Below are 24,510 nucleotides of genomic sequence, written 5' to 3'. Positions count from 1 at the left end.
AGCTCTGAGCCGACGGACCTACGCAGCAAGCTTGCACGGGGGTGTAGCGAGCACATACCCTGCTGAATTGACGAGGGTCTCTCCGATCTGGGAGCTTGCTATCCACCTGGTCTCATCCACGGTGGTGTGGGCATGGGGCAGCCTCCCGATGTCCTTCACTGTCATGATGAGGTGGCGGGAAGACTTGAGCAGCTTCACTGCCTCGTCGTGGGGGATGCTGAGGAAGCTCCTGCCATTCACCTCCAGGATCTGGTCTCCTACCTGTGGAATCAGGACGGGGTGAGCCCTGCAGGGCTTTCCGGTTAGGAAGATACACCTTCCTCTCCCACCAGGGCGGAGCTACTCAGTCTAACCCACCACCAAACGAGGGACACAGCAACTGGAGGGACCAAGAAAAATGAGGGAGAGGGGCCAAGTGCTGGTGGCTGGAGACCAAGCACTCAAGCTGACAGCCAGTAAAGGACCAGGCTGTGAAGCCTGGAGGAGCCTGTTTAGGGTACCAAGTCAGACCAATCTGCCCAGTCTCCTCCATTAACTAGATCTGCAGGCCAGCTTGGTTAAAACAGCCCCCAAAGAATATCAAGACCTCCATCTCCAATCCCTCCTGCTGATCTGGGAGGCCAGGAACCATCTGCAGAAGCCCCAAACCTCAGATCCCTGTGTGCAGCAGGGAGGGTTCACCTCGGATGTCTCACCACAGCCTCCAACGCCCTGTAAACTGTCGGTTCTGAGACAGCTGCATTTCATCTCTCCTCTCCTCTTATTTCCTCCCCAGCTGCTCCTACCAGCTTTCATTTTTTGGCCAGGGCCTTTGCTGCCATCAGGAGCTTCCCCCGCAGCCCAGCCACGCTCAAGATATAGCACTCATCTGGCGTTGCCCCCTTCTTCCCAGGTCCTCTTCCTCTTTGCTTCTAGGGCATTCAGCGCCACTCCTCCTCGCTCCCGTATCACAATTCACCCTCCTCCTGATAAGGCACCTCTCTAAAACTGCTCTTTCATATCTTTGCTTAACCACAGGCTTCTGTTCGGCTCTGTCAAAACACAGTTTTACTTTCTTTATGCTGCAATGCAAGCAGAACGAGACACCCCTTTAAATTACTGACCTCCATCTTGGAGAAGAGGAGAAAAGAGGGAGGGGGGAGAATTTCTAAGTCTAAGATAATAACACGGAGAGTCAATATGATCCTTTTCAGTTCACTCCATCTCATTCTGTCGCTGGGTTAAGGAAGCCTCAGAGGACTGGAATTAATTCTCCGGACTCTTATCCCAGTGAGCAGCCATGACTAACCGCTGCCCGGCCTGTTATGTCAACTCTGCTGTCATCCAAGTTTCCCCCAGCGCTACCCAGAACTTCCCTGGGGTGAAAGCGGCCATCCGGGGTACCACCAGCAAAGCTCAGCTCAGTATAAAGCACTGGAGATCCGTCGACTGCTCCAGCAAGGAGGGGAAGCCAGTTGCTTGTCTGAGGAGAGAGCAGCTGATCCAGGAACCGCAGCACAGCCCCCGCACTTGGACATCGCCTCTGTTTTACGCTACGGCTGTGCTGAAGCTCACAGGAGCACAGGGCCAGAGCTTGCACCAGCTCCTCTCCAGGCACAGCATTGCCAGCTGAGACGGAAGGAGGCCAGGGGCTGTGGCAGCAGGACCGGCACACATACGGGCAACTTGCGTGCCTACTCCCGCTCGACTCCTGTAGGCTGTGCTGCTCTGCCTATGGCATCCAGACGGTCGATGCAACCACCATCGAGGCTTCAAGGCTAACAAGACCCCTGACAAGGCACCCGCTGCTCTCACTTGGCCTTCCTGGGGCAACACGTCCCTTCCACTAGTGCATCCAGCAATGGGCGCCGAGGGCAGAGTGGCTGTGCCACAGTGTCACCTAGTGCTGATATAACCCAGCCGGGGCTTCTCCAGGCACCCCCAGGAGGACATCCTTGGTGGAGGCAGCACAAGAACAGGGAAGAAAAGGCAGAGACAAATCCTGCTGCATGGGCCAGGAGGGACCCCTGCTCATGGCCCTGGCTGTCTTGAGGTCTGTGGTGTGACAGACACCGCTCAGACCACCTGAGAGGTGACCTTTATGAGAAATCAAGCAGAGAGAAGAAGAGTGAGCTGGTGCAGAGCCCCTGGGTGGCAGAAGTGATCACGACTTCGTAGGGCTCTGCCAGAGGTGACAGGGGCAGCAGGACCCTGGCTCTGTGCTTACCTTAAGAGCCACTGACCCACCTCGGGCTGTCTGAAACCGATGCAAATCCCAGTCCTGAGAGTCCTGCTGGGTGAGGGTGTTTTGTGAGCAGGGTCTGACCCTGCCAACAGCCACACTCGGGGACAGTTACCCAGTGGTGAGAGGCTGTCCCAGCTGCAGTGTAACCAGCAAAGGCTGCGGGATGCAACCGGGAGCATAAGCCAGAGTCTCAACAGCAGCACGACTGACCCTTTCAGACGGAGGGTTTTAGCCTGGCAGCTACCACCATCAAAGCAGAGGGCACGGTCCATCCCTGTGGTTCCCTCTCATGCTCTGCAGTGCCGTGGTCTCGGCATCCCATTTCTGTCAGGTTTTTTATATTCTAGTAGCACCAGGGCAACTCCCGGACAGACTGCTGTAGAGCAAAGTTGGCTCAAGAGCAAAGAAAAACACCATTACCTTGAATCACGCTCCTCCCAGCAGCTCTCAAGGGGAGACTGCAGCAGTTTGATTATGTTTTGTTTTGTTTTGAAATGAGTCTTAAAGAAAATTCCAGGTGCCTTTTACAGGGGCCTTGGGCCGGGGGTACCAGGCACTCCACCCCCAGTGTAAAACCAAGGGCAGGATGGAGGAGCCTGGAGAAACTCTGGGACCCACAGTCCGCACAGAGAGGCTGCAGAGCACTACTTCGGGCAGGTGAAGGCTGCCAAAGCGCCAGCTGCCAGCTCAGGGCTGTTCCCAAGGAGGGTCTGGCTCTTGCCACCCAGCTCAGCACTCACAAGCAGCCCTCCCTTCACCCGCCCCACAGCGGTGATCCAGCTCGGTTAACGGAGCTGGCTGAAACTCACGGCTGCTTCTTGCAGGGCTGTTTCTGCTGCTTCAGCTCTTTCACCCAGCCCCCACCCCACCATGGCTGCAGGATCAGGCAGCTGCTCCGGGGTGGCAGGAAGCCCCAGGACTGTCCTGGGCTGGTGGGTGGCCACCACGGCAGCAGAGAGGTGGCATGGCCTCAGAGCAGCAGAAACCTCCAGGAGCACTTCACTTGCTCCAGCCTGCTTTCCAGAGGAGGGCAGAAGAAATCCTCCAAATCCACTGCACGGCACTTGTGCAAATAGGTATGCTCGGGCTATTTAAGGGATTACAGAGGTTCTGTATGCCAAGGAGCCATGAGGTTTCTCATTATTGCCAGCATTGCCAGAGCTTCTGAATGCCAAGGAGCCATGGCAGCTTCCCTCCCTGCCCACTGCAGGCCACGGAGGGTCATATATGGAGACCTGTGTGCTCCTCTGGCCTTGCAAAAATAGATGCAGAGGGAGAGATGGCACATATTGCTTCTCCCTGAGAAGCAATAAAGAGATGCAAAGGAACAGGAGAACCTGGGAGCTGGTTACTGAACATCCAGAAGGTGAGGAGGAAAATCCTAAGACGCCCGCAGCAGCAGTGTGAGAGCGAGCCCAGGAGGGAGTCGAGATCTGCCAGCAACACTCAACTGTTGGGGTTAGTTCAGACTAGAAGTGTCAGAAGGGGTCGGTAAAGGTGCTTTGAAGAACTAGGCAGGACTTTGCCACTGGCCGAGACGTGGCTGATGCCTCTTCAATGACCAGAGAGGACACAGGTGAAAGACTACAACCAACAACTCATGGACCACTTTGCTCAGGGTGCAGCTGTGAGAACGATCGAGTAAGCCTGCAACAAAAACACGTGATGGCAAACTTAAGAACCATATCAAGAATAGCTCTAAAACTAGCGTAATGGCAATATCCAAGCAAACGTGTGCCCTTGCTGTGAGCGCATTCCCTGGTCACGTCTCTGCCTGCCCAGCAAGGAGATGCAGAGAGAAAAGTTCCAGAAGAGGGAAACAAGAATGATTAGTGGTAGATGAAGGTGCTTGTGAAAGGACAGATCGAAAAGATTAGGCCTGTTAAATTTAGAGAAGAGATAATGTGTGGGGAGCTCGATGGAGCTATACAAAATAATGCTGGCAATAATGAGAACCCAGAGAAGGGCTCCTGTTTACCCTTCACTCTGATGAAAGGACAGAGTATGCTCAGTGAGGCTGGAAGGATGCTCCGAGTGGCACTGACAGGAGAAAAGGACCTGGAGCCAGAGCACCACAGAATCCTGTAATTGTTTAGGCTGGAAAAGACCTTTAAGATCATCGAGGCCAGACACAGCTTGGATGCAGCAGAGCTTGGTTCTGCGTTCAGCTCTGTCCAGTGACCTTGAGCAGATTTGCCTCATTCTTCTGGGGACAGTTCGTTCCTCTGGGACACACAGAGGGGCTGGTGGATAGCCAGGGCTGTGGCAGCACAGGACAGTCCAGCCCCTACCAACACCACTGTCGTGGTCCCCGACTTCCATCTTCACGTGGGTCAGCCGATGCCCTCTGTTTGCTGTCTTCATAACTGCTGTTAATGGGGCAGCTGCACAACTAATGAAGCAAAAGAGGTGACGCAGATAAGAGACAAACCCACAGTCCTATGGCCAGCCAGGAAGGCAGCTGACACCTTCAAGCTGGGCTGATGCAAGCCCACAGCTCAAAGGGAAGAGTGACACAAGTGTTGCAACAGCCACTGCAAGGCCCTGGTGGTGGCACGGGCCAGGTCCTGCTGCACCATCTTCTGCTTTGGTCCCGGTAAGACCCTTAAAGCAGCAGGTCCTGCAGAGCCACCTGCTCTTGGCTGGCCTTTCCCTCCTCTGACATTCTCTGGGCAAGGACGAGAGACAGCACGAGGCACAGGTCGGACTCGGCAGGTCACGACCAGGGGATGGCCCTTTGCACCAGCTGGCTGGAGGGGAGAGAGCGCAGGGCAGAGCTGGGTCAGGGTGGGACACTCACACTGACCCCAGCAGACTGCCAAAATCACGTGCCAGGGATGTGAAACTTCCTTGGTTTGAAAGAAAGGACAGCCTGGGACCAGCCTCACCTCTGTGAACCAGCTGCAGAAAGAGCCAGAGGCAGCCAGCTCCACCTGAGCTGATGCACAGAGACCAGGAGACAAGGAGGGAGGGAGGGAGGGAGCCCAAGGAAAGGCAAATGACACAGATGACCACGTTCTCAACCATCAGACTCCACAAATATCTCAGGTTCCCTTCAAGCTCTGTCAGCTTTAAACCAACAATTAGAAAATTGCTGAGCACCGACGTAACAGAAAGGGAAAATTATGCAAGTGGCTGAACTGCCAAGAGAAACAGACATTCAGGTGTAATGAGTATCATCTCTCAGGTCTTTCTAATTCACTGGGCAAACCAATGGAGTGGATTTTGCTGCTAAAATAAGGAGCACCGGGCTCACTGCGGCACCACCAAAACAATGAAAATCCAAATTCGATTGGATAGTTTTATTGCAATTATGAATCTGTAACAGTTTTCTGTATCAGGGATTAAACTGTCGTGATTTTTCTGTTCAAGATGGTTATACATATTTAATAACCTTTCTTCAGTTTCTCCTTTCAAGAGTGGACCAAAAGGAACCTTGCCATATCACGGAGGTCAGAGGGGCCCTGGACAAGCTACTTCACCTGCATCTGTCCTTAATTTCTGCCTCAATATTTATTCAAAGTCCTTCATGGCTCTCTGGTCTCTTGTGCTCCATTAAGTAGAGTGCCCAGCACCAGACCACCTCTGTTTGGGGCTGCCGGAGTATTAACACTGTGTGAGAACAACTAGTCACAAAATACTTGGGTAACTTTGAGCACCTCGTGCAGGGGGGAAAAAAGACCTTGCAAAAATAATTGCTGGTGAAGGGCAGATAAGGGAATTACCGGACAGCCCAAATGTCTGCAAATCAGCCTATCTTGATGATAGGCTCTTATTAGAGCTGGAAAGGATTTTTTGCTAATTAACGTAGATAATTATTATTTTTTTCCTCCAAAAGTCGAGGACAACTGGGAAGGTAACAAAAGACTGCAGTGACGCAGAAGAACCATCTTTTAAACCAAACATTGACGCTGGCAAATTATTTGCTGTATGCACAGCTCCAAACCAGCACAGAATAAAAGAATTAACAATAAGACACAAAAAAAAAGTTATAACAAAACATACAAAAATTATTACCCTGGATATTTCAGGAACAAGTTTTCAGTTGCGCTCAGTTAATGGTGGGTGGACACAACAGGACCTGCTGAGTGCCTGATCATTTCTGAAAATGGGATTATTCTCATTTCTTAGGGAAAAACCTACCCTGAAAAGCAGGGGCTGAACACGATATGCAAAAGGTGACAGCCTGCGGACAAGAAACAGAGTTCAGGAATATCACAGCTCAGCGATGAGCTTGCCTTCTCTTCCTTATGACAGAGTAACATGGGAAAGGGAGGTGCAGTCAAGAGAAACTAAATGGGCTTAAGACAAGGGTTCTGAGCACTCAAGTCTCTTAAAAACAATCAAAATTGGCTCTGGGAGAAATTCAGTCACACGGATATAAAAATAGGTGAGAGATTTTAAACATGAGTTAATGTTAAATGACACCAAATTGAGCTGGGAATAACAGGGCTAATAGGATGCCAAATGGTTTGGCACTAGCACTAGTCTTATTTAATGCCACTAATGCGCTAGAAGAGAGGTTAAATTACACTTGTGGATACCACTGAAGTAGAAGGAGTCTCTCTCCAGCGCACATAATTACCAAAAGCAGACCTTAAGAAATTAAAAATACGGGTAGGAAAAAGCATGAATCGATTTGGAAATGATCAAATTAAGATCCGCAGAAAAATAAGGGAGGTACTCAGCTTCCCCAGGAGCGAAACGGGTCGGGGCAGATGCTCAGTGTCCGACGAGGCCAACACAGCCTGCTGGAAGGATCAGAGACGGATTTGGGAGCAAGGGAAGGGAACAGCAGGTGCCCAGTGCTGTCTGAAAACGTGCTCTTTTCCCCAAACACCTTGCAATACAAAGACGAGGAACAAAGCAGACGCTGACTGGAAATGGAAGCATACAGGGCAGGAGATCGCCTCTTGGAGCGGGCGGTGATTTCGGCACAGCTGCAGGGAGGGCTCTGGTAGCCTCCCAGCAGAGGAGCACTTTAAGTAACGTCTGTCCCCATAAAGGTGGCATTGCTTGAAGGACTGCTGCACGGTGCTTCCAGTGGAAAGGTGACATCTTGTGCAGCACAACCATGCGCCCCCCCCCATGGAATTTCTCACTACACAGATTATTCCCCAGACTCCAAGAGAGCCACAAAGCATTTTTTTCTTTTTCAGTATCCTTCTCTACATGCAGACCTCAAAATACAAGCCAGTTTTCAAGAGGCAGCTTCATGACTGCTCCCGATGACGTAAAATCATTCACCTCTTCTTACTTATAGTTTCTCTTTTTCTTTCCTTCTCTTGTATATGGATGTACATGGATTGTGGTAGCATCTTTTTACTTCGGCTTTCGTGCTGGGAACACACTATTGAGTTGTTTGTTCAAAGAAAGCTACTTGAAATCTGCTATTTCTGATCTGAAGGTCAAGGAGAGAAAAAGAAAGTGGCTTAAAAAAACCCTGACAAAATACACTATCAGAAAAAATGACTGAGGAAGAAATTGGGATGAGCAGAGCTACGAATGGCAGCTGAACAAGCTCAGCTCCTGTACGGCATCGCTGCAAACGTCACGCAGGAGGCAGGAAGGACAGAAGCTGAAAGCAAACAAGACTGGCTCACGTCCTCCTTTGCAGTCCTCTGCTCACCTGCACCTTTTCAGTCTGAGAACTTACATCGAGGCAGCCTATTTTAAAACGTGCCAAGGAACACGTTGTCAGAAGTTTCACGAATGAATAAACATAAAGACCACCAAGGCCAAGAGTATGAATATTTAATTATTGACTGACTGCAGTGATCCAGCCTGTTTTCTGCTGGCACCTGCAGAGCACTCTGCCTCGTGGCCACGGAGCCAGAGGGAGCAGAGCAGCAGTACCCAAACCGGCATCAGCAGGGCTGGATCTCCTCTGGGACCCTCAGCTCCTCTGGGACCACGGCCCCTGTTTGGGTAGCAGGTAAAAGCCAGCTTGGCTTTTGGGCCCGAGAGAAACTTCCTTGGTTTTGACTGGCTTTCAATACCGTGCTGTTCACCCTTTAATAAAAATTTAAAGGAAGTGTAAAATGTGTTATTAGAACATTCGAAAATTCTGATTTGGTGCCACAGATGCAAGAAGGTTTTGCCTAAAATGAAAAGTCTGGCAGAATCAACTCACACAGTTCTGGCAATGAATTCAGTACAAGCAGCAAAACCCACAGAAGTATTTGCTGCCTGGGAAGTCAGCAGGAACCTTCCCGTGGACCCGACAAGGCTGGGTTGCGCCCACATTGAAAAAACCCACAATTTTTCTATTTCAGAGAGCAACGAGTTGCCTGGAAATCACATTTACCTGTCAGCTCTTCCCTCTTCAGGATATTGCATCCCTTCCACCACCACCTGGAGCAGCGCAGGGAGCGTGGGGATGCAATCTACACCCGACCGTGTCTAACAGCAGGACATAAAAGGCCTTTCTTTATCTCCAAACCTCCAAGCAGTTCTAAATTTACAGCCTGCAGCATACACAAATCAGGGTGGGAAGTGTCTGTGCGTATCTGAAATCACATAAAGCCTGACATTCAGGAAAGCATCGGCCTGCTGGCGTGCACAAATCAGTTACTAGAAAACAGAACAGAAAGGAGAGAGAGATATAAAGAATCAATAAGCAGAGGCTCTGGTGTGCAAACAGTTGTGGTGGCACAGGCACCTGGCTCCGCAGGGACGGAGGGGAGCAGCACGCACCGCTTCGTGTGCTTCACTACAGCGTGTGCGCAATTGTCGTCCTGCCTTCCTGGCAGGTATGAAATGAGAGGTGGCAGGGTAAAGCTGTGTGTTGTGTAAACGCTGCTGTGACTTCTCCTACGTGTGCGAGACTGCAGTGTGACATCAGGTGTGCTGAGCTGACCGGCAGCTGGACTGACCCAAGAAAAGCGGCGGTTTTCCCTGTGCGGTGAAGAGAGGGATTTGGAGCAGCGTGGAAGCACTTAACGTGAAACAAACAGAAGGAACCGCAGGAAAACAATGCAACTTCTTTTCCTGCCTTTAATCCTCCAGGCTTCTGGTGTTTGTGAGATGGAGTCTGACACTCCGGCACAGGGTCAGCAGGGAACGAACAGGCTTGCTTCAGACGGCGGGTCCTCTGACTCAGCAAAGTCATCCCTGTGACGCCCGGGGCAGCTCCAGCCAGTCCCTCTCTTTCCAGCTCTATTAGGTAGGAACAAATTGTCCTGCGCCTCTTATCATCTGTCCTGAAACCCTCGTGTCCCAGAGCGCTGTCTCTGCTGCCTCCTACCACCACCCTGCACCCCTGACCAAGCAGGGGCTGACAGCCTGGGGGACGGCTGCGTGCCCTGGTGGGGTGTGCAGGCACAGCGGCTGCGAGGTGGGCAGCACAGGGGGCATGTACACCCTGCGAGAGGATGGTCTGCAGGGAGTTCCCAGCAGCAGCTCTCACTTCTTGCTGCCCTGAGAAATACTCAGCCACCTCCCTAGGATGCTCCCACAGCTCTTCGCCCCTAGTGCCCAAATGACCCTCTCATACGGCAGAGTCCAAAACCCCTTTTTCCCTGCTAAGGACCTGAGAGAGTGACAAAAGCTTGGACTGACCCAAACCCTCAAGTTCAGCATTTACATTTTATGACAAAAAGAGCCAGCAGCGAGGAACAGGAGCCTGCAGCAGCCAGTTAAGTTCAGCAGTGGCTGCGTTACCCCCATAAATGTCTCCTTGTCTATAAGGGCAGCCCTGCTCGACCTCACTGCCCAGTTAGATGCAATATTTTGTGCCACAGCAACTTGAGGGACAGGACTGCATCTGCCCCAGCCCGAATCACAGCCCTCTCCACCCGACTGTCCACCCACTCCATGCTACCAGCCTCAACAGATTTAAAGTGACTTTATGACGCCACCAGAGCAAAGCTGAAGGCTTAGCCCTAAACTCTCCAGGGCCGACCAATGGAGAAATGTATCACTCCACAATACAGAGAGGGGATCAGAGCGGATTACCCCTCGATCCACAGCAGTCCAGCGCTATTTTCAGGGGACAGAGAGAACGTTAGGGAGTTTAACATCCATTGAGTCTTGACCGACACAAGGAGCAGTGGAAGAACTGTCTCTCGGAGCCCACGGGATTGCACTGGAGGAAGCAAAAGGGCACAATGTGATTCCAGGGAGTGGGATCATTCAAAGAGAAAAAACACACCAGAAAAGAAACCCTGAGTGATGAAACAAAATGCTACAGCCTGAGGAGTTTATGCTCCATTCACGAGGAGCACAGAGATACACCCAAAGTCCAATGGCTTCCTTTTCAACTTATTTTACTGGTGAACACCCTAGAACACATAACATTTTAACCCCAAATGCCCCTTCCAAGAACAGCTGAGGTCCCAGGGTGTCCCATCCTGATCTTAGGAAGACTGGAGGAGCTCGGAGGTGATTTTTGTGCATGTGTACATGGTGGGATGAAAGAGATGTAGGATCTCGCTTTCCAAGAGGTCTGCGGCAAAACTGTAGCCAGCTCTGGACCAGCGCAGCCTCAGCAGGGCCCAGCCAAACCACAGAGCATCCTTTAGGAACCTGTTTGACTACGGAGGAAGCCTGATGTTGCTGGAGGTCACACCAAGTTAAGCTGCTGATAGATCAGCTCTGCTCTGAGGGTGATCCTGCTGCTTCTGCCTGTTAAGACACGATCCTTGTGAACGCCAGTGCTGCCGGAGGAAACTAGCAGGCACCTGCTCCCACCTCAGCCAGCCTGGCCGCCTCTCATCACAGCATTTAAACCATTCCTTGCAGGCAGGCTAAGAGCACCTTGTGCAAAACACTAGCTCCAAACATAATGGATTTGGATGCCAGACGCAGGAACAGGGCACAGGACCAGGATCTTTAATAGGAAACTCTCCCCTGCCAGCTCAGGGAGGTGAGAGTGACTTTCTTCACCTGCCAGGTCGGGGCTGCACTTTTAGATATCTACACCAAACCCTCCCCAGGCTCTCTCAAAGGGGAGAAATCAGGCGTGGGGGCGTGCTAAGGCAGAAAGCAAGTACAACCTACTCCAGAAACTGTAAGACTGCATTTTTCTCTGCACAACCACCTCGCTCCCCCTAAGCTTAGTATCCAAAACGCCCAAATAACATGCCCTGAAAAGCCATCACTGACCTTTCCACTGAGAGCCCGGCTTGAGCCAGGGGCAGAGGGATAGGAACAGCCACAGTTACACGCCGACGTGGCTCTGCAGCCCCAGCGTGTGAAGCTCTGCTTCCCACCCCAGCCCACTCTGGGGTCACTCGTACCTTTAAGCCAGTGCTCTCTGCTTCAGAGCCTTTATCTACACCAGTGATGTAGATGCCCAGGGAATATTCTGCCCCTCCTCGGATCATAAGGCCCAGGGATTTCCCTTCATTCAGGACCAGATGCACCTGCAGAGGAATAGGAACAGTCATTTATGTGGCATCTGAGCGCTGCACAAAGGCGGTGGCAGCTCCACGCTTCTGACAGCAGTCACGTCCCTGCTGCTGCCACCAGCTCTCCCACCACTCCCCTAGCAAGGGGCACACACCCTGGGACAGAGCCCCTTCTGGAGATGCCTCCAGAGAACCCTGGACACAGCTCTAAACCAGCGCCGTCCCCTCCTGCAGCAATGCAGAGGCGGGAGAAGTGCAGGTTTAGCTGTGGCTCCCCAGGCTTGTCTGTCTCCCCGTGCCTAGAACAGCCAGTGCTGGCTGTGGCTCGAAGGATGCTCTAGATACACAGCCTGTGGGGTGGGCAATGCCCCCTGCATCCCCAGAGAGCAGCACAGCTACCCGCAGGCACAGGGTGGGGGACAGGCAGGGTAATTCTTCCAAGAGGGGCATTTTCCAGTGAAGCGTGGAAAACATGCAACGTCCGTGATTTGGGTTTGTTTTGTCTTTTCCTGTTTTTCAATAATTTAGAGGCTCAGGTGGAGTGAGAGGGCAGATCACGTTGAGAAAGTGTGGAAGTTTGGCTCTTTGAAAGGAAAGCTCGGAAGAAGAGAGAAAGATGGAATGCCATCCGGTAGCCAGATGACAAATCCAGAAGTAAAGCACTGGCACAGAAGGAGGTTAATGCCTCAAGTGGAGCAAGTAATGTTATTTCAGGAGAGGTGTGGGCCTCAGGAAAGGAGACACAGCTTAGGCAAGGGCTGAGAGATCATTCTGCAGGTTGGAGTCCAGCTAACGTATCGGCCAGACGAGGGACTGCCAGAGCTCTGCTGGATACTGCCCTTCTCCTCCTGTCTGTCCTAGAGAAAACCAGCCTCCAGCGTCAGCAACTAAAAACATAACTAAAAAAAGCAAGCTACAGGTTTCAACTCCAGTTTCTGGAAAACGCTGCCAGGGGTCCAGACAGCTGCTGTTAAGCTCTTCAGCCGAGGGCTAGGCTGCTCAGGGCCGTTGCACCTCCCCTGGCGCCGGCCCCAGGTGTCGCAGGGTGACAAAGCAGCACCCAAGGGACCCTTCTGCTCCTGTTCTGCAGTCCGCAGAACCGTGAGGAGGAAACGGTGCAGGCGAAGAGAGAGGCGGGATGCACGGCAAGCTGGAACGCAGGGCAGCTGTGCCCACGCCGTGTCCCCTGCCCGGACGGGGCAGCTCCGGCGGGATAGAGGTGGTGGGGGGAACACCGGAGGGAAATGCCAGCTCTAGAGGACCGAGAGGGTCCGGCTACGTGAGGGGCAGCGCACATGGCCTGGGAGGATTACACCCATGAAACGGAGGAGGAGTTGCTGGCAGTTTCAGCTCTCTGCTTCCCCAGGTGCAGCGCTGGGGGTAGACACGCAGCTGAGAGAAACCCCCGGAGCACCACGGGCACTGACGGCAGCGGTGCCAGTCCGCACGGGCTGTGAACGTCCCCTCTGCCTACCCGTGCCCTGTGCACACGCGTGATGGCCCAGCAGTTACCCGCACCCACCCTCACGGGGAGCCCAGCTCCATTGCTGCCCTTCTTTTATGCAGCGGTGACTGCAAGGGGCCACCCTGGGCACGCTCCCCTCAGGACAGGGGACAGAGAACAAGCAACAAGACAACACAGAGGCACAGGCTGCAGTGGGGAAAGACCCCGAGGCAGCACAGGCTGCTCCTCACCCACCTCCGCCAGCCCCGGCACGGCTCTGCACGGATGGCAGCGCCCCAGGACACCCCACCCCGGCACCCCGCCTGCCCAAGGCACAGAAGGCGCTCGGGGGCTCCCCCGCTCAGCCATGTACCTTATTATCTCTAATTAATAATACTAGGATGGATTTTCCATCCATCCTGCCCAGAACAGCCAGCACATACTGCAACAGACGTTGGGTATTTTCCACAGACCTGAAGTACCCGGCAGCAGCTGGACAGCTGTTTTCCCCACCAAGCGCTGCCCGCAGGGCTGGGTTTGCAAGGCATGCCAAAGCTATTAGCCAGCTTCCCATCTGCCTTCTTCCATCCTCTCCTACTCAGAGGGCCTGATGATATATGGAACTTCAGGTGAGAATTTAGAGTGAATGAGCAAGCCTGTATTTAGCTCCCTTGAGGACTCTCAATTTAAAATGGCCTTTGTTCACTCGCTGCGTGACATTTCCTAAATGAATAACTCCAGGGCTTTTTTTCTGCTTTTGTCCCAAGTTTTAAGTCAATTCTGCAGAAAAGCAGACAGCAGGAATAAAAACAAATGAGAAAAGCCAAAATGTGTTTCACACTGATAGAAACAACCAGAAACAGACTGTTTGCGAATGGCTTTTATATTTAAAATTCTTCATTGCACTCAAAGCAAAAGCTTGTGCATTTACCTGGATGGAAAAGTCATTTCCAGCATCAAGTCACTAATTAAGCTGCCTTTCCAGAGGAAAGCAACACGCAGGGAGTTCAGCCCAGCCTTAGAGAGGCTGGTATTGAAAACCCATTTTCTGTCTTGGTGGTGGTGTAGTAGCAAGAGAGAAACCAGCAGCAGGACATAAATCTGCCTAAGGACAATACACTGCAAAATTCTGTACTTTCTAAGAAACGGCTGCCCAAACGGTTCTTGCTTTTCTATACTGCTATCACAGCTGGCTAGCAACTGTATTAATGCCTCATCGGCTGCACGTTTTACGGATCCGCAAGCTAAAGCTGGGGTGATCAGAAAGGGGTGACCAACACAGGCAGGCTCTCAGCACGGCACCGCCGCCCTCTGCTCCCGCGCCCCGGGAACGGCTGGACCGTGGAAAGGCCAAGAGCTGCAAGACACGAACCGCCTGCGTCAGTGTCCTTGTCCAGCACTGCACCACGCTGCCGTTCCCTGGGTTAGTCCCTCCCCTGCTTGAAAGTGCACAAAGTGCTGGAAAAAATTCGAAGATTGAAGCATTGTAAAGGAAGCACATAAAGGGACCTTCATGCTTCAGGCTGGAGAAGAGAGCTGGGCATTGTCCCTACCCAACAGAGCGTTTGCCTGTCAAAGTCAAGGGCAATTTAACTTTCTTTTTACACGAAAATGCTGTTTTGGACATAGAACGATTACTTTATAGAATATTTCACTGAGTTTCTTTTTAAAACCAGAAAAATATTCAACTTTTCCAAAGCCCTTCTGTTTTCTCCCCATTTGCCTAACGACATCCAGGGTTTCCCTTGTACTACACCTTCTTCACCGCACCGTGGCCATACCGTTCAAAAATCCCCCGACGTCAGGGAAAAATACAAGTAGCAGAAACGCAGCAAAGCGCACGCAATCACAGATCAGGGTCACAGCAGAGCAGTAACACCAACACCCTCTCTACGAGCCCTGAACAACAAATAGATGTGGCAGCACTGCACTGGGCTTGGCAACAGGAGGAGTAGCTCTGTATCAAGATATTTACATTTCCCTTTAACACCACCCTGATGGCCGGGTAAGTTGAGAAGCTGCGCTCTCCACCCGGGTATCATCAGATGGAGTAAGAGATACTCTCCCCATAAACCTGACGTGTGGTGTGTGAGCTGGTTTGTTTACGCAGGTACCAGGCAAACTTACGTCTTCAAGAAGCAGAAAGCGATGAGAATACAGCCCCGAGTAATCAAGGTCCGAAACACCTTCCCGCAAACCCAAAACTCCAGCTGCGTGCCAAAACCTACGCACTACTTAAAAATGTGTTGCCACCGGCAATCCCAGAAAGTTGGGCTCTAGGGTTTAATTGCATTTCTTAATCAACTAATGCCTACGCCTCTGCCAATAAACCGTGCGGAAATTGCAATAGAAACTCAGGCTGCCACGAAAAGCATGGCAGCAGCAGGGGCCAGGGAAATAACCGCTCTCGGAGCACTCGGCTTATTGACCAATGGCAGATTTAGGGAACAGCTGAGAAATGAAGTGAGTGCTCGCAGGCAGGGGGCTTGGTTTGGTCAGGCTGGAGGGCGAGGAGGGAGGCGGGAAGGAGGAGCAGAGAGAAGGCGTCCAGGAGCCAAACGGAGAGATAAGCCGATTGCCAGGATGAAGCAGAGGCTGAGTCACTCCATGTTAAGGGCTTAGGGATAAGACGGGAGACTATTTTGCACAGCATCTCCCAAGGGCCTCCTGCCTCCACGAGGCTGTCCCCAGTGCCGGGGCACACCACAGAGACAGCGTTAGGTGGGTTGGCACCATCATGCCGGATGCCCCAAGCCCAGCACTGCCCACACTCGCTGCCACCCTGCCGGGGGCACCCTTCCCACGCCGTAAGCCCACCCTCCGCACACAGTGTGGGGTGGGAAGGAGACTGCAGGATGACAGTGAAGCACAAGCCAAGCTGTGCTGTCCAAGGAGGGAGATAAACATGTCCACTATGGCCAGGCTGTTGTTTCCAGTGGTTCCCACCTCCGTGACTTGCTCTTGCCACGATGGAAAGTGCCCATCCTGGGTCCCACTGGGAACAGACCCCCAGGACACCGTTCCCCAGACCAAGCGCTTCTTCTTGAGCTTCTCCACTCAGGTAAGCAGGTTTGTACACATACAATTAATACTTCTGTGCAAGTCTTGTCCCAGAAGAGGGCATTTTGGTTCCGTTTCCACTTTGTTTCCTCCCTCCCTGTTCTACTGCCAGGCTGAAGCTCAGGGGGAGAAGCTGTAACATACCACAGGGGCTAGTTTCGGGGATAGCTGGGATCACTCCAAGCTGCTAAATGCACAGCTGTCCTGACACCATCCTAAACCAGGGCCAGCAATTAAGGCATGCAGAAGGGCAGCTATTCTGTAGGGGGAAACTGAGGATATCCAGGCAAGGTAACCCCTCCTCACCTTGCTGAGAAGGGCCCGGTATTCCCAGGCTCACAGTGGCACAGATGCTGCGCGGTCCCCACCTCCTCCCCATGCCCTACCGAGGCTGCGTCCAGCCCCAGGCTACTCCTGTGTGTACAACACAGGAGCATTTGAAAGATCAAGGTCACACATTTAATTTCAATTTCAACACCGAAACATCTGCTGCCTCCTGTAGCAGGAAACGAAGGAAAACATGCCATCATCAGTCAGGCATTTGCTCTGAGTAGATTCTTGCATGGGATATCTTTTCTCCCGGTTTATGAAATTACCTGTTGACAGATTCGATTTTACCATTAGAAAAAGCACTGTCAGACAAGAATGACTGCACCAGTGCAATTCAGCACACAGCTGTGAATGGCTGAGGAGGTTTCACCCATGCCGACAGCTATTTCCATGCCATTACTGCTACCACACAACAAAAAACAACACTTAAGGAGGCTCACACGGCTCATCCTCCTCCTGCCTACCACAGAAACCCCACTGACTTATGTCTAGACATCCTGCAAACGTGCGAGCACAGCTCACAGGAACACAGAGCCAGCTCACGACCCATTAACCGAGGTCCTGGGAGCAGCAGTCACAGCTGCTAGAGGTGCCAGATCCATCAGAGCTGCCTCTAATACCAACCCCACTCCCAGGCCAGGCTTTGCAAGGCTGTGCCAGTGGCTGCAGCCACAGCTGCCCTGGCAGCCACCTCTGAGCGTGTTTAATAGTAGCGCAGCTCCAGGGCTGCCTCTGGCTACGCAGCAGGAGCATGTGGGGCGCCGATTTGCAAACAGGTTCTTGTAGGAGGTGTGTGCCGGGACAGCGGGCATCTCCCACGGCTGAGAGGTGGCACTCGGAGCAGAGGGACAAGCAGGCAACAACAGAAGCAGCACAGGACAGCCTCTAAACCAAGCCCGCTGCCCCGGGGCCGGATCCCCGCTCTCAGCAGCTCTCGCCCACGCTGCTGAGCCCACCGGCTGCCCCTCCCCACCCCCCGGGGCACCGCTCGACTTGCCCAGCACAATTACCGCTTCTGGGGGCTTTTCTGCTAAAGTGCCTGAAATAATGAAGAGATGGCACTGCCACCCACCGGCGTGGGGTGAGCTGAGGTCTGACCCAAGGGGTGTTTTGGGGTAAGTCTGCTGGGACAGTGCTACAGGCCACCCAAGGCAGGAGGAGCCCTTTAATCCCTGGGGAGCTGGGGAACCAGTGGCTCACGTCACATACTCCAGTCACCACAGGGAACTAACCACATACCCCTGGAGCAGCCTGGATATGCTTCCAGCTGTAAACCAAAGCAAACCCCAGCAAGGTCAGAGCAAGCAAGCAGTGAGAGACGTGGGGAGCTGTATCAATTCACACTGAAAATATCATTACAATCTAATAGAAAGAAATCCTTCCTTATCTCTCCTGCATCTCTTATCCTTCATGCTCAAGTAGTCACCACTAGTGTCTCAAGCATTTGAGCCATGCAATGTTATCACAGATATATTTTTTCTTTTTGTTTTTTAATAATTACAGCTACTTTGGGATACAGAACTGCCTGAAGGCAAAGAGATGCTCACACTCTCTTTTTTATGTGTATTTTCTTTCTTCTGCTGCATCAAAAGCTTAAAGGAATAAGCAGCTCCCCTGGCAATAAGCACATTAGAGCAACGATTCAGCTGATGAAATGGCGTTTCTCAGAGAATTAGCAGTCCGACACTTGCAGAGCATTTTGCACAGTTAGTCTTCCTCCCAGCTCAGCAGCACCTATGAGTTTTTGCAGGCTGACGGTTTCCAAAGTGCTTTTAATGAAATAAGCTGTTGATCCCAGAAGTATATCAGTGACAATTCACAGCACAAATGGTCCTTGCTGTTGCAAAAAATCTAGAGGACTTAAGCCTGGACAGATCATAAAAAGTAAACTGTTCTGAAGCACAAGGTGACCACGGGAAGCAGGTCCCATCCTTCCAGCAAGCAGGCTACATCCTCTGCTGGGGTTGCGCTGGGGGACTGTGACTTGCTGCTGTGTCTGTCCTGGAGACAGGTGGCTCCAACAACATTTCTCCAGAACTTTGCACTAGTGCAAGCCCTTCATGTCACACTTATTGACCACCACCAATGGCTACTTCACTTAAGGGGAAGACGGGCACAGGGCTCTCACAAAACACTGCATCCATTGATTACAACCGCAGGGAAGGCTGCCCTTACTGCAGGAAACTAATAGTAGCAAAACTTAGGAAATATGGCCATCTGTTCAACCTGCCACAGACAACACAGACACGGAAAGCATAAAATTTGCAACAACTTGCACAACCACAAATGCGTACCTGCCAGCACCTCCATCATCTTGACATTCCCTTTAATTCTTGCATCCCTTCTTGTGCCTTTTCACGAGATATCATTTGTGTTAGGTCAGGTCTACAATGAATAATCGGCCCAGATCTTAGCATTCACCTCCTGCTCATCCACACAGAACAGCCTCTGACCCAGGCTTGGTGCAAGCTGGATTTTGGCCCAGAACCACTAACTGAAACAAGATGGTGAAAGCAAAGCCAGTGGACAGCTGACAGTCCACCCATAACCTCCCAAATCCCCGTCACTGCTTCTTCCACAGCTGACAGTGAAGGAATCCCACTGTCTACACAAAAACACAATTCAAAGCCACGGGCAAGGAATGTGCCAGCACTGGGACAGCAGCGTTGGCTGCCTTCTGCGCTGAATCTGCACTGCAGCAAAGCTACCCAAGGAGGTCAGACTGACCCGCCAGCTGAAAGCCCAACCGCCCTGGCTGCACACCAGCCCACCTGCCCCACGCCTGCAGCCCACCGCCCACGTGCCCCTCCAGGAAGGTACGCAGCCGTGCACCAGATCTCCCCTCCACCAGGCAGATCGGTTACACTATCACACACACGCCAACAGCAGCGGGGTTTCCATTTCAAGCCTTTTGATAACGAATGCTTCTGCCTACAGATAAGCAAACTTGTTAAACTATGCTACAAAAGCCATCCTTTCAGGCATACAGAACAGATGCGCTGGAGGAAAAGGTAGCCAGACAGGGATATCTCTATTGCCTGATGAATGTAGGATGCCTCCACCAACCTTGAATTTAACCTTGCAAAAGCTGGAAATAACCACCTTAGCTACAGCAGCGTTGCAGGCTTACTGAACTGTAGCGACGTATTAACAAACTTGCTGGTTTAGGTGGCTTCAGCCTCCTGCTGTAGGGCTCAAGGCTGATCTCTGCTGTACGTTTCCAAACGGTGCCTGTTTGAAAGCTTTTACATATGTATTCCAGGACGTTCAGATCGATTGGAAATGGGGGGGGGGGGGGGGGGCAGGGGGGCACACACCAACGAACTAATCCCCAGCCCTTCTCTCAGAATATAAAACCACCCAGAAATCAAATAGCCCATGGCAGTACCTGTCAATTCCAGTTGACTGGGCTGAATTAACCAGGGACCAGTTGCATTTATTTGCCTGATATTTGTGAACAGAATAACCCCATTTTCAACAGTTAACTCTCTCTGTGTATCTACACATAAAGAGAAAAAACTAGAGGCAGGCTGCTCCTGTGTTCTGGGACACGTTTTCATCTCTGGATGGCGCACAGCAAGTCAGGACAAAGCGGCTCAGCTAATTCATGCCCTGGGGCATGTGTTCAAACAAATGACACAGGCAGTCACACCAAATAACCCCTCTTAAATCTACTGGCCAGGTCAGGCTCTCCTCACTGCCAGGCAGCCTTTGATCACGGTGGGGCTTTCTTTCACCGTCAGCTGGCAAAGCCAGGGACCTCTGCATACAGAAGCGTCTGGGTTGCCTTGGCCATTTAAAAGTTGTAACACCCGGTAATTGTCTTTTGCTGGTCTTACAGATGGGATTCAGGAGTGGAGGTTATTGCAACGTGCATACCAAACCTTGCACGCTGACACCAACGAGCAGGACTGTCAGGAGGAGCTGAGTTTGGAGGCAGGCTCAAGGTAGTGCAAGGAGTGGAGGGGCCAGGGTCCTGTTCTGAGCAACCTTGGATCCCATCAGCACTAACAGCTACTGCTGAAAGCGCTTCTGAACTGCTGAGCCAGCAGGCTAGGGAGAAAGGTACACCATGCTTGTGGTCAGCAAGGATGGAGCTGCGTTAAGACAGCAAGGAGGCAGCTTCCAGGGAGCACCGAGCTGGGCTGCAGCGAGCAGCAGGCACGCTGGAGTCTGACACAAGAAGTCAAGTCTGGAGTAGCAAAGGCAGCCAAGGGCCCCCCCAGGGCTGCGCAGGGACCCCAGGAGTGCAACAACACACGGTTGATAGCTCCTGTCACAAGCATGGTAATGGGCCAGTGTGGCCCAGCGGGGCAGGAGGGGAACAGCAGAGCGACCGCCGTCACTGCTGACATGCCACGGAGGAGCAGTGCCAGGAGAAGGTTGAGCAGTGCCTGTTCTCATGGTGCCAGCACTGCCCTCCACATCAGACCTCTGTACACCCACTTCTGAGAGCTTCAGGTATCTCCTGCAACTGTCATTTTGATTCTTCCCAGGTTAACAGAGGGGCCTCCACACCCCTGCCCTGCAGTTAAAGACCATTCTCCACTACAAGCCAAAGGGCTGTCCGACTGTGTGAAGCAGCACCAAGGAATGGAAAAAGCAAGCTCAGATTTTGGAAGAGCAAGGCTCTTCCACCACCCCTCACACCTGGGCAAAAGGTCCTGAAGCCATCAAGCCACAAACTGGTAGCACCATGAAGATCGGGCATCCCACCCAAGGCTGGTAGATTTCCGCAGTGCTCTGTAAGTGCAGCGCTGCCACAAAAAGGCATCACAGCAATGGCACCAGAGAAGCACAGCTCAGAACAAGGACAGCCACTTTTGTGAGCCACAGCCCCACAACCTGGCTCAGCCAGAATGGTGCCACAGCGGGCGACCTGGAGCCGGGACCCCCCCCTCACACCTTGGGAGTGTATCCAAGAGCAGTCAAGCCCAGCATGGATGCTCTTCGAAGTTTAACGTGGCCTTCATTCAACTTGGCTTCATTCCCTTCCAAAGCAGATTAAGTCAGGGTAATTAAAGGTCTTTTAACTTGTAAAGTTCAGTTGGATTCATTTTCCTGTGCCCCGCCTGGAAATGCCAGCCCTGACGAGCTTGGGACCAGGAGCAGCAGAGGGGAGGCTGCTTTGGTCTGATGACCGACCCATGCAGCAGCCAAGCAGCCCAGGGACAGCTCGGGCACCCGGCATCACGTTTCCTTAGGGACTGAGGGAAACGGGCTGTCTGGGGCCCTGCCAGGCTCAGGCACCCGGCAGGGATGCGTACAGCTGCAGGCTTCTAAGGGGGTTGTGTCGATACACGGCAAGGACTAAAGGAACAACGTGCAGAGGAACACCTCCTACCCACAGCTTCAAAGAGTTGCTGCCTGCTGTATCAAGGTGACACTGAGTGGTGGGGGGTGGGGGACACCAGCAAGCCAGCAGTGCCTGCTTTTCTCTTCTCCTTAAAGTAAAAATAATGGGCCCTTCTCCCTTGTGGCCCACATGAATATTTCATCAGTCAACTGCCTCATCCTGTATTAATTTTTTCTCCCTCTGGCTGAGATGGGAGGCTCCAGCCTACAGATCCTTCCACAGCCTTTCCAGGAGGAGCTGAGGACATTTTGGGCATACAATCAAAGCACTAGGGACAGGCAGAGCAATCTCAGGATAACAGGATGGAAATACCTCAAGGCTCCAAGCAATTCTGTGCCTTTGGGAAGCAAGTGCCCTGCTCGCTCTTATGATAGTTCTTTGATGTCCCATGAACACCGGTGAGGCAACAGCATGTCCTGCGTGCACAGGACAAACAGGTTCCCTATCCATCACCACCAAGAGAGCCAGCAGAGTCTGTCCCTCCAGCCTGTGCCTCACTGCAAAGGCATCTGAGCTCTGTTCCTCTGCACCTACAACTCTCTAACGTCTCCCTGGGCATGGGAAGCATGACAGAGGAAAAAAAAAATAAAACCCCCGAGATCAGAGATCGCAGCTTGAACATACCCTTTGCTGGCTTCACTTACTATAAGGCCTATTTGAAAGGAGGGCAGGCTCACAGTAAGAGCACTGGGAATTAGATGTGCTGATATGCTTTCCTTTCCGTTGAGGTTGAGGTCCTGCTGGAGTGGCCAGCGCTGGCCTGGCACCGCCAGCTCCCCTGGGTCCTGCTAAGAAAGCCATTCCTTTTCACTTGCAAGCTCCTTTTTCACTTGCCAGGGCTTTTTACACAAGCACTGCTCAGGCCCTTCCTGGCTCAGCCTGCCTCTTCCCAAATGGAAAAGGAAAATCATCCATTTTATTTTACAGCATTTTTGGAAGAGAAAAATTGGTTTCGTTTTGTTGGGTTTTTTACTTAGAGAATGCTGCCAAGAGACCCAAGAAAGCTTCGCGGGAACACCTGAGGAAGGATCTGAAATGCAGGAAGAAGGGCAGCGATGTACTCTGAGATCTAGTCCTCCAAATCCACTCACTCTCCTGAACATGACATCTATGTCAGCCTCTCAATGACCGTGTTGGCAGCGGGCCTCCAGCCAAGAAAACAACCTGTTTGGGAAAAGTCTTCAAAGCAACTTCTGGTTTGACCACTCTTCCTGGCAGGACCCGCACTGCCAGACCAGTCAGCACTGGGACAACACCTTCTCTCCAGCTCAGGTTCTATTTGTGTCAGATGGGAACAAAGGCAATCCATCCCATAGGAACAGGACAGAGGGAAAGCTACAGACAGAGTGAGAAAATCAGGATCCAGTGCATCCTAAAGGAGAAACAAGCTATCCCCGTGGAGGCTGGCATCGCACAAATCAAAAGCCGAAGGGGAACGAAGAGGGTTGGCACCTACGTGGTAACAGGCACCCGCAGACAGGCCCCCAGGGCTGTAGCCCATCCCCCTTGCTCACCTTTTTCTCATCTCCCTCTTGCAGGAGCTGGAGGTGGCTCCTCTTCTCGCTGTCCTTGCGGAGGGAGCTGTTCTGGTGGTGTGGCAGGCCTGTCGGCGGGGACACGCTCCGGCCCTGCGGGTCCACCCAGGTGTAGATGTGGTTGGTGACATAGCCCCCTGGGATGCGTCCCACCGAATGTACAGACAGGTTCAGCTTCTTGCAGCCTTTCAGTACCTGGAAGACAAGCCAAGGAGAGGAAAGAGTTAATGCCTATGGAGGGGGAAGGACAATCTGTCTTAGGACTCTAGGGTCACACGTTTTGCTCTTCCTTGAGGCTGAAAGATCTCAAGCTATTCTGCAACTAGCAACTGTATGACCGAGTTACATAAAAAGCTAGTGAAAAAGCTGGGATTCTTCTGTTCTCTCTTGAACTGCAATGGTATTAAGGCAAAGCTGCTGCTGCTGACAGAAAAAATACACACTTCCCATCAGCCGGGGAAAGAGCAGAGAGGGGCAGAGTACAGGGGGGCAAGGTGGGCAGTGACATGCCCAAGAGGAACCCCCCAGCACGGGCTGAACCTTAGGCTGAGCAGTTCCAGCAGCTTTGGAGAGGAGTCGGAGCAGGACCGGGACTGATGCTGGAGGAGAGCAGCACTGCCGCTCCCCACAGCTCGGCCCCAAACTCTGCCATTGGAAAAGCTCCTGATGCCTTCAGGGGATGCTGACAACACTCCCAGAAGTTCAGCCTCTGCTGCCACTTCATTACCAGCTGCCTTCCCCAGCACAAGCAGCCAATTAATGAGCACAATAATTATTAAATACACACATATATTTAAAACAGCATGCACAGAGATGACCTTGGGACTCAGATAAGGTGACCTACAATTACTCCTCTACCCCTCCAGCTTCCACTGTGAGAAGCTTTATAGTAAAATTAACATATAAGAGTTCTCCCTGGGGACATCTGTAAGTGCTAACTCCTCCTGAGGCCTCAGGAACGTCAACACTCTGGATCTTCTCTCAGAAAGGAGATGCTTTGGGGTATTTTTTCCATATATACATGTTTTTGATAAGCTGCTCCCACAAGGTCTCCTCTCCCAACTGAGCAGAGAAGCTGCCGAGCAAAGCTCATGACCAGGAAGAACTAATACGGGCAGCTCTTCAGTAAAGAGTAATATCATTAGTTATAGTGGGCTGGCTGGATCCCAGCTCTGACCTGGCAAGGCTCCTGTCCCTCCCTGCCAGAGCTA

The 24,510-nt window shown here is 52.2% G+C and overlaps 1 protein-coding gene across 3 annotated transcripts in view; it reads right to left on the bottom strand.

The window, feature by feature from the left end:
• The window catches only part of WHRN (whirlin), a 54,773-nt gene that overhangs the window by 14,118 nt on the left and 16,145 nt on the right, over positions 1–24,510 (bottom strand). For 2 of the 3 annotated variants that reach the window (XM_040607285.1, XM_040607286.1), the window contains exons 2-4: positions 23,279–23,494; positions 11,464–11,589; positions 59–261 (exon numbers count right to left, since the gene is read on the bottom strand). In XM_040607285.1, coding sequence (XP_040463219.1) covers positions 59–261; positions 11,464–11,589; positions 23,279–23,494 — 545 coding nt within the window. The remainder of the gene's footprint in view (positions 1–58; positions 262–11,463; positions 11,590–23,278; positions 23,495–24,510) is intronic. The other variant, XM_040607287.1, reaches the window with a different exon arrangement.

The sequence above is a fragment of the Falco naumanni genome, chromosome 9, assembly GCF_017639655.2.
Source record: "Falco naumanni isolate bFalNau1 chromosome 9, bFalNau1.pat, whole genome shotgun sequence".
NCBI classification, from domain to species: Eukaryota; Metazoa; Chordata; class Aves; order Falconiformes; family Falconidae; genus Falco; species Falco naumanni.
This window is presented reverse-complemented; position numbering and strand designations above follow the sequence as displayed.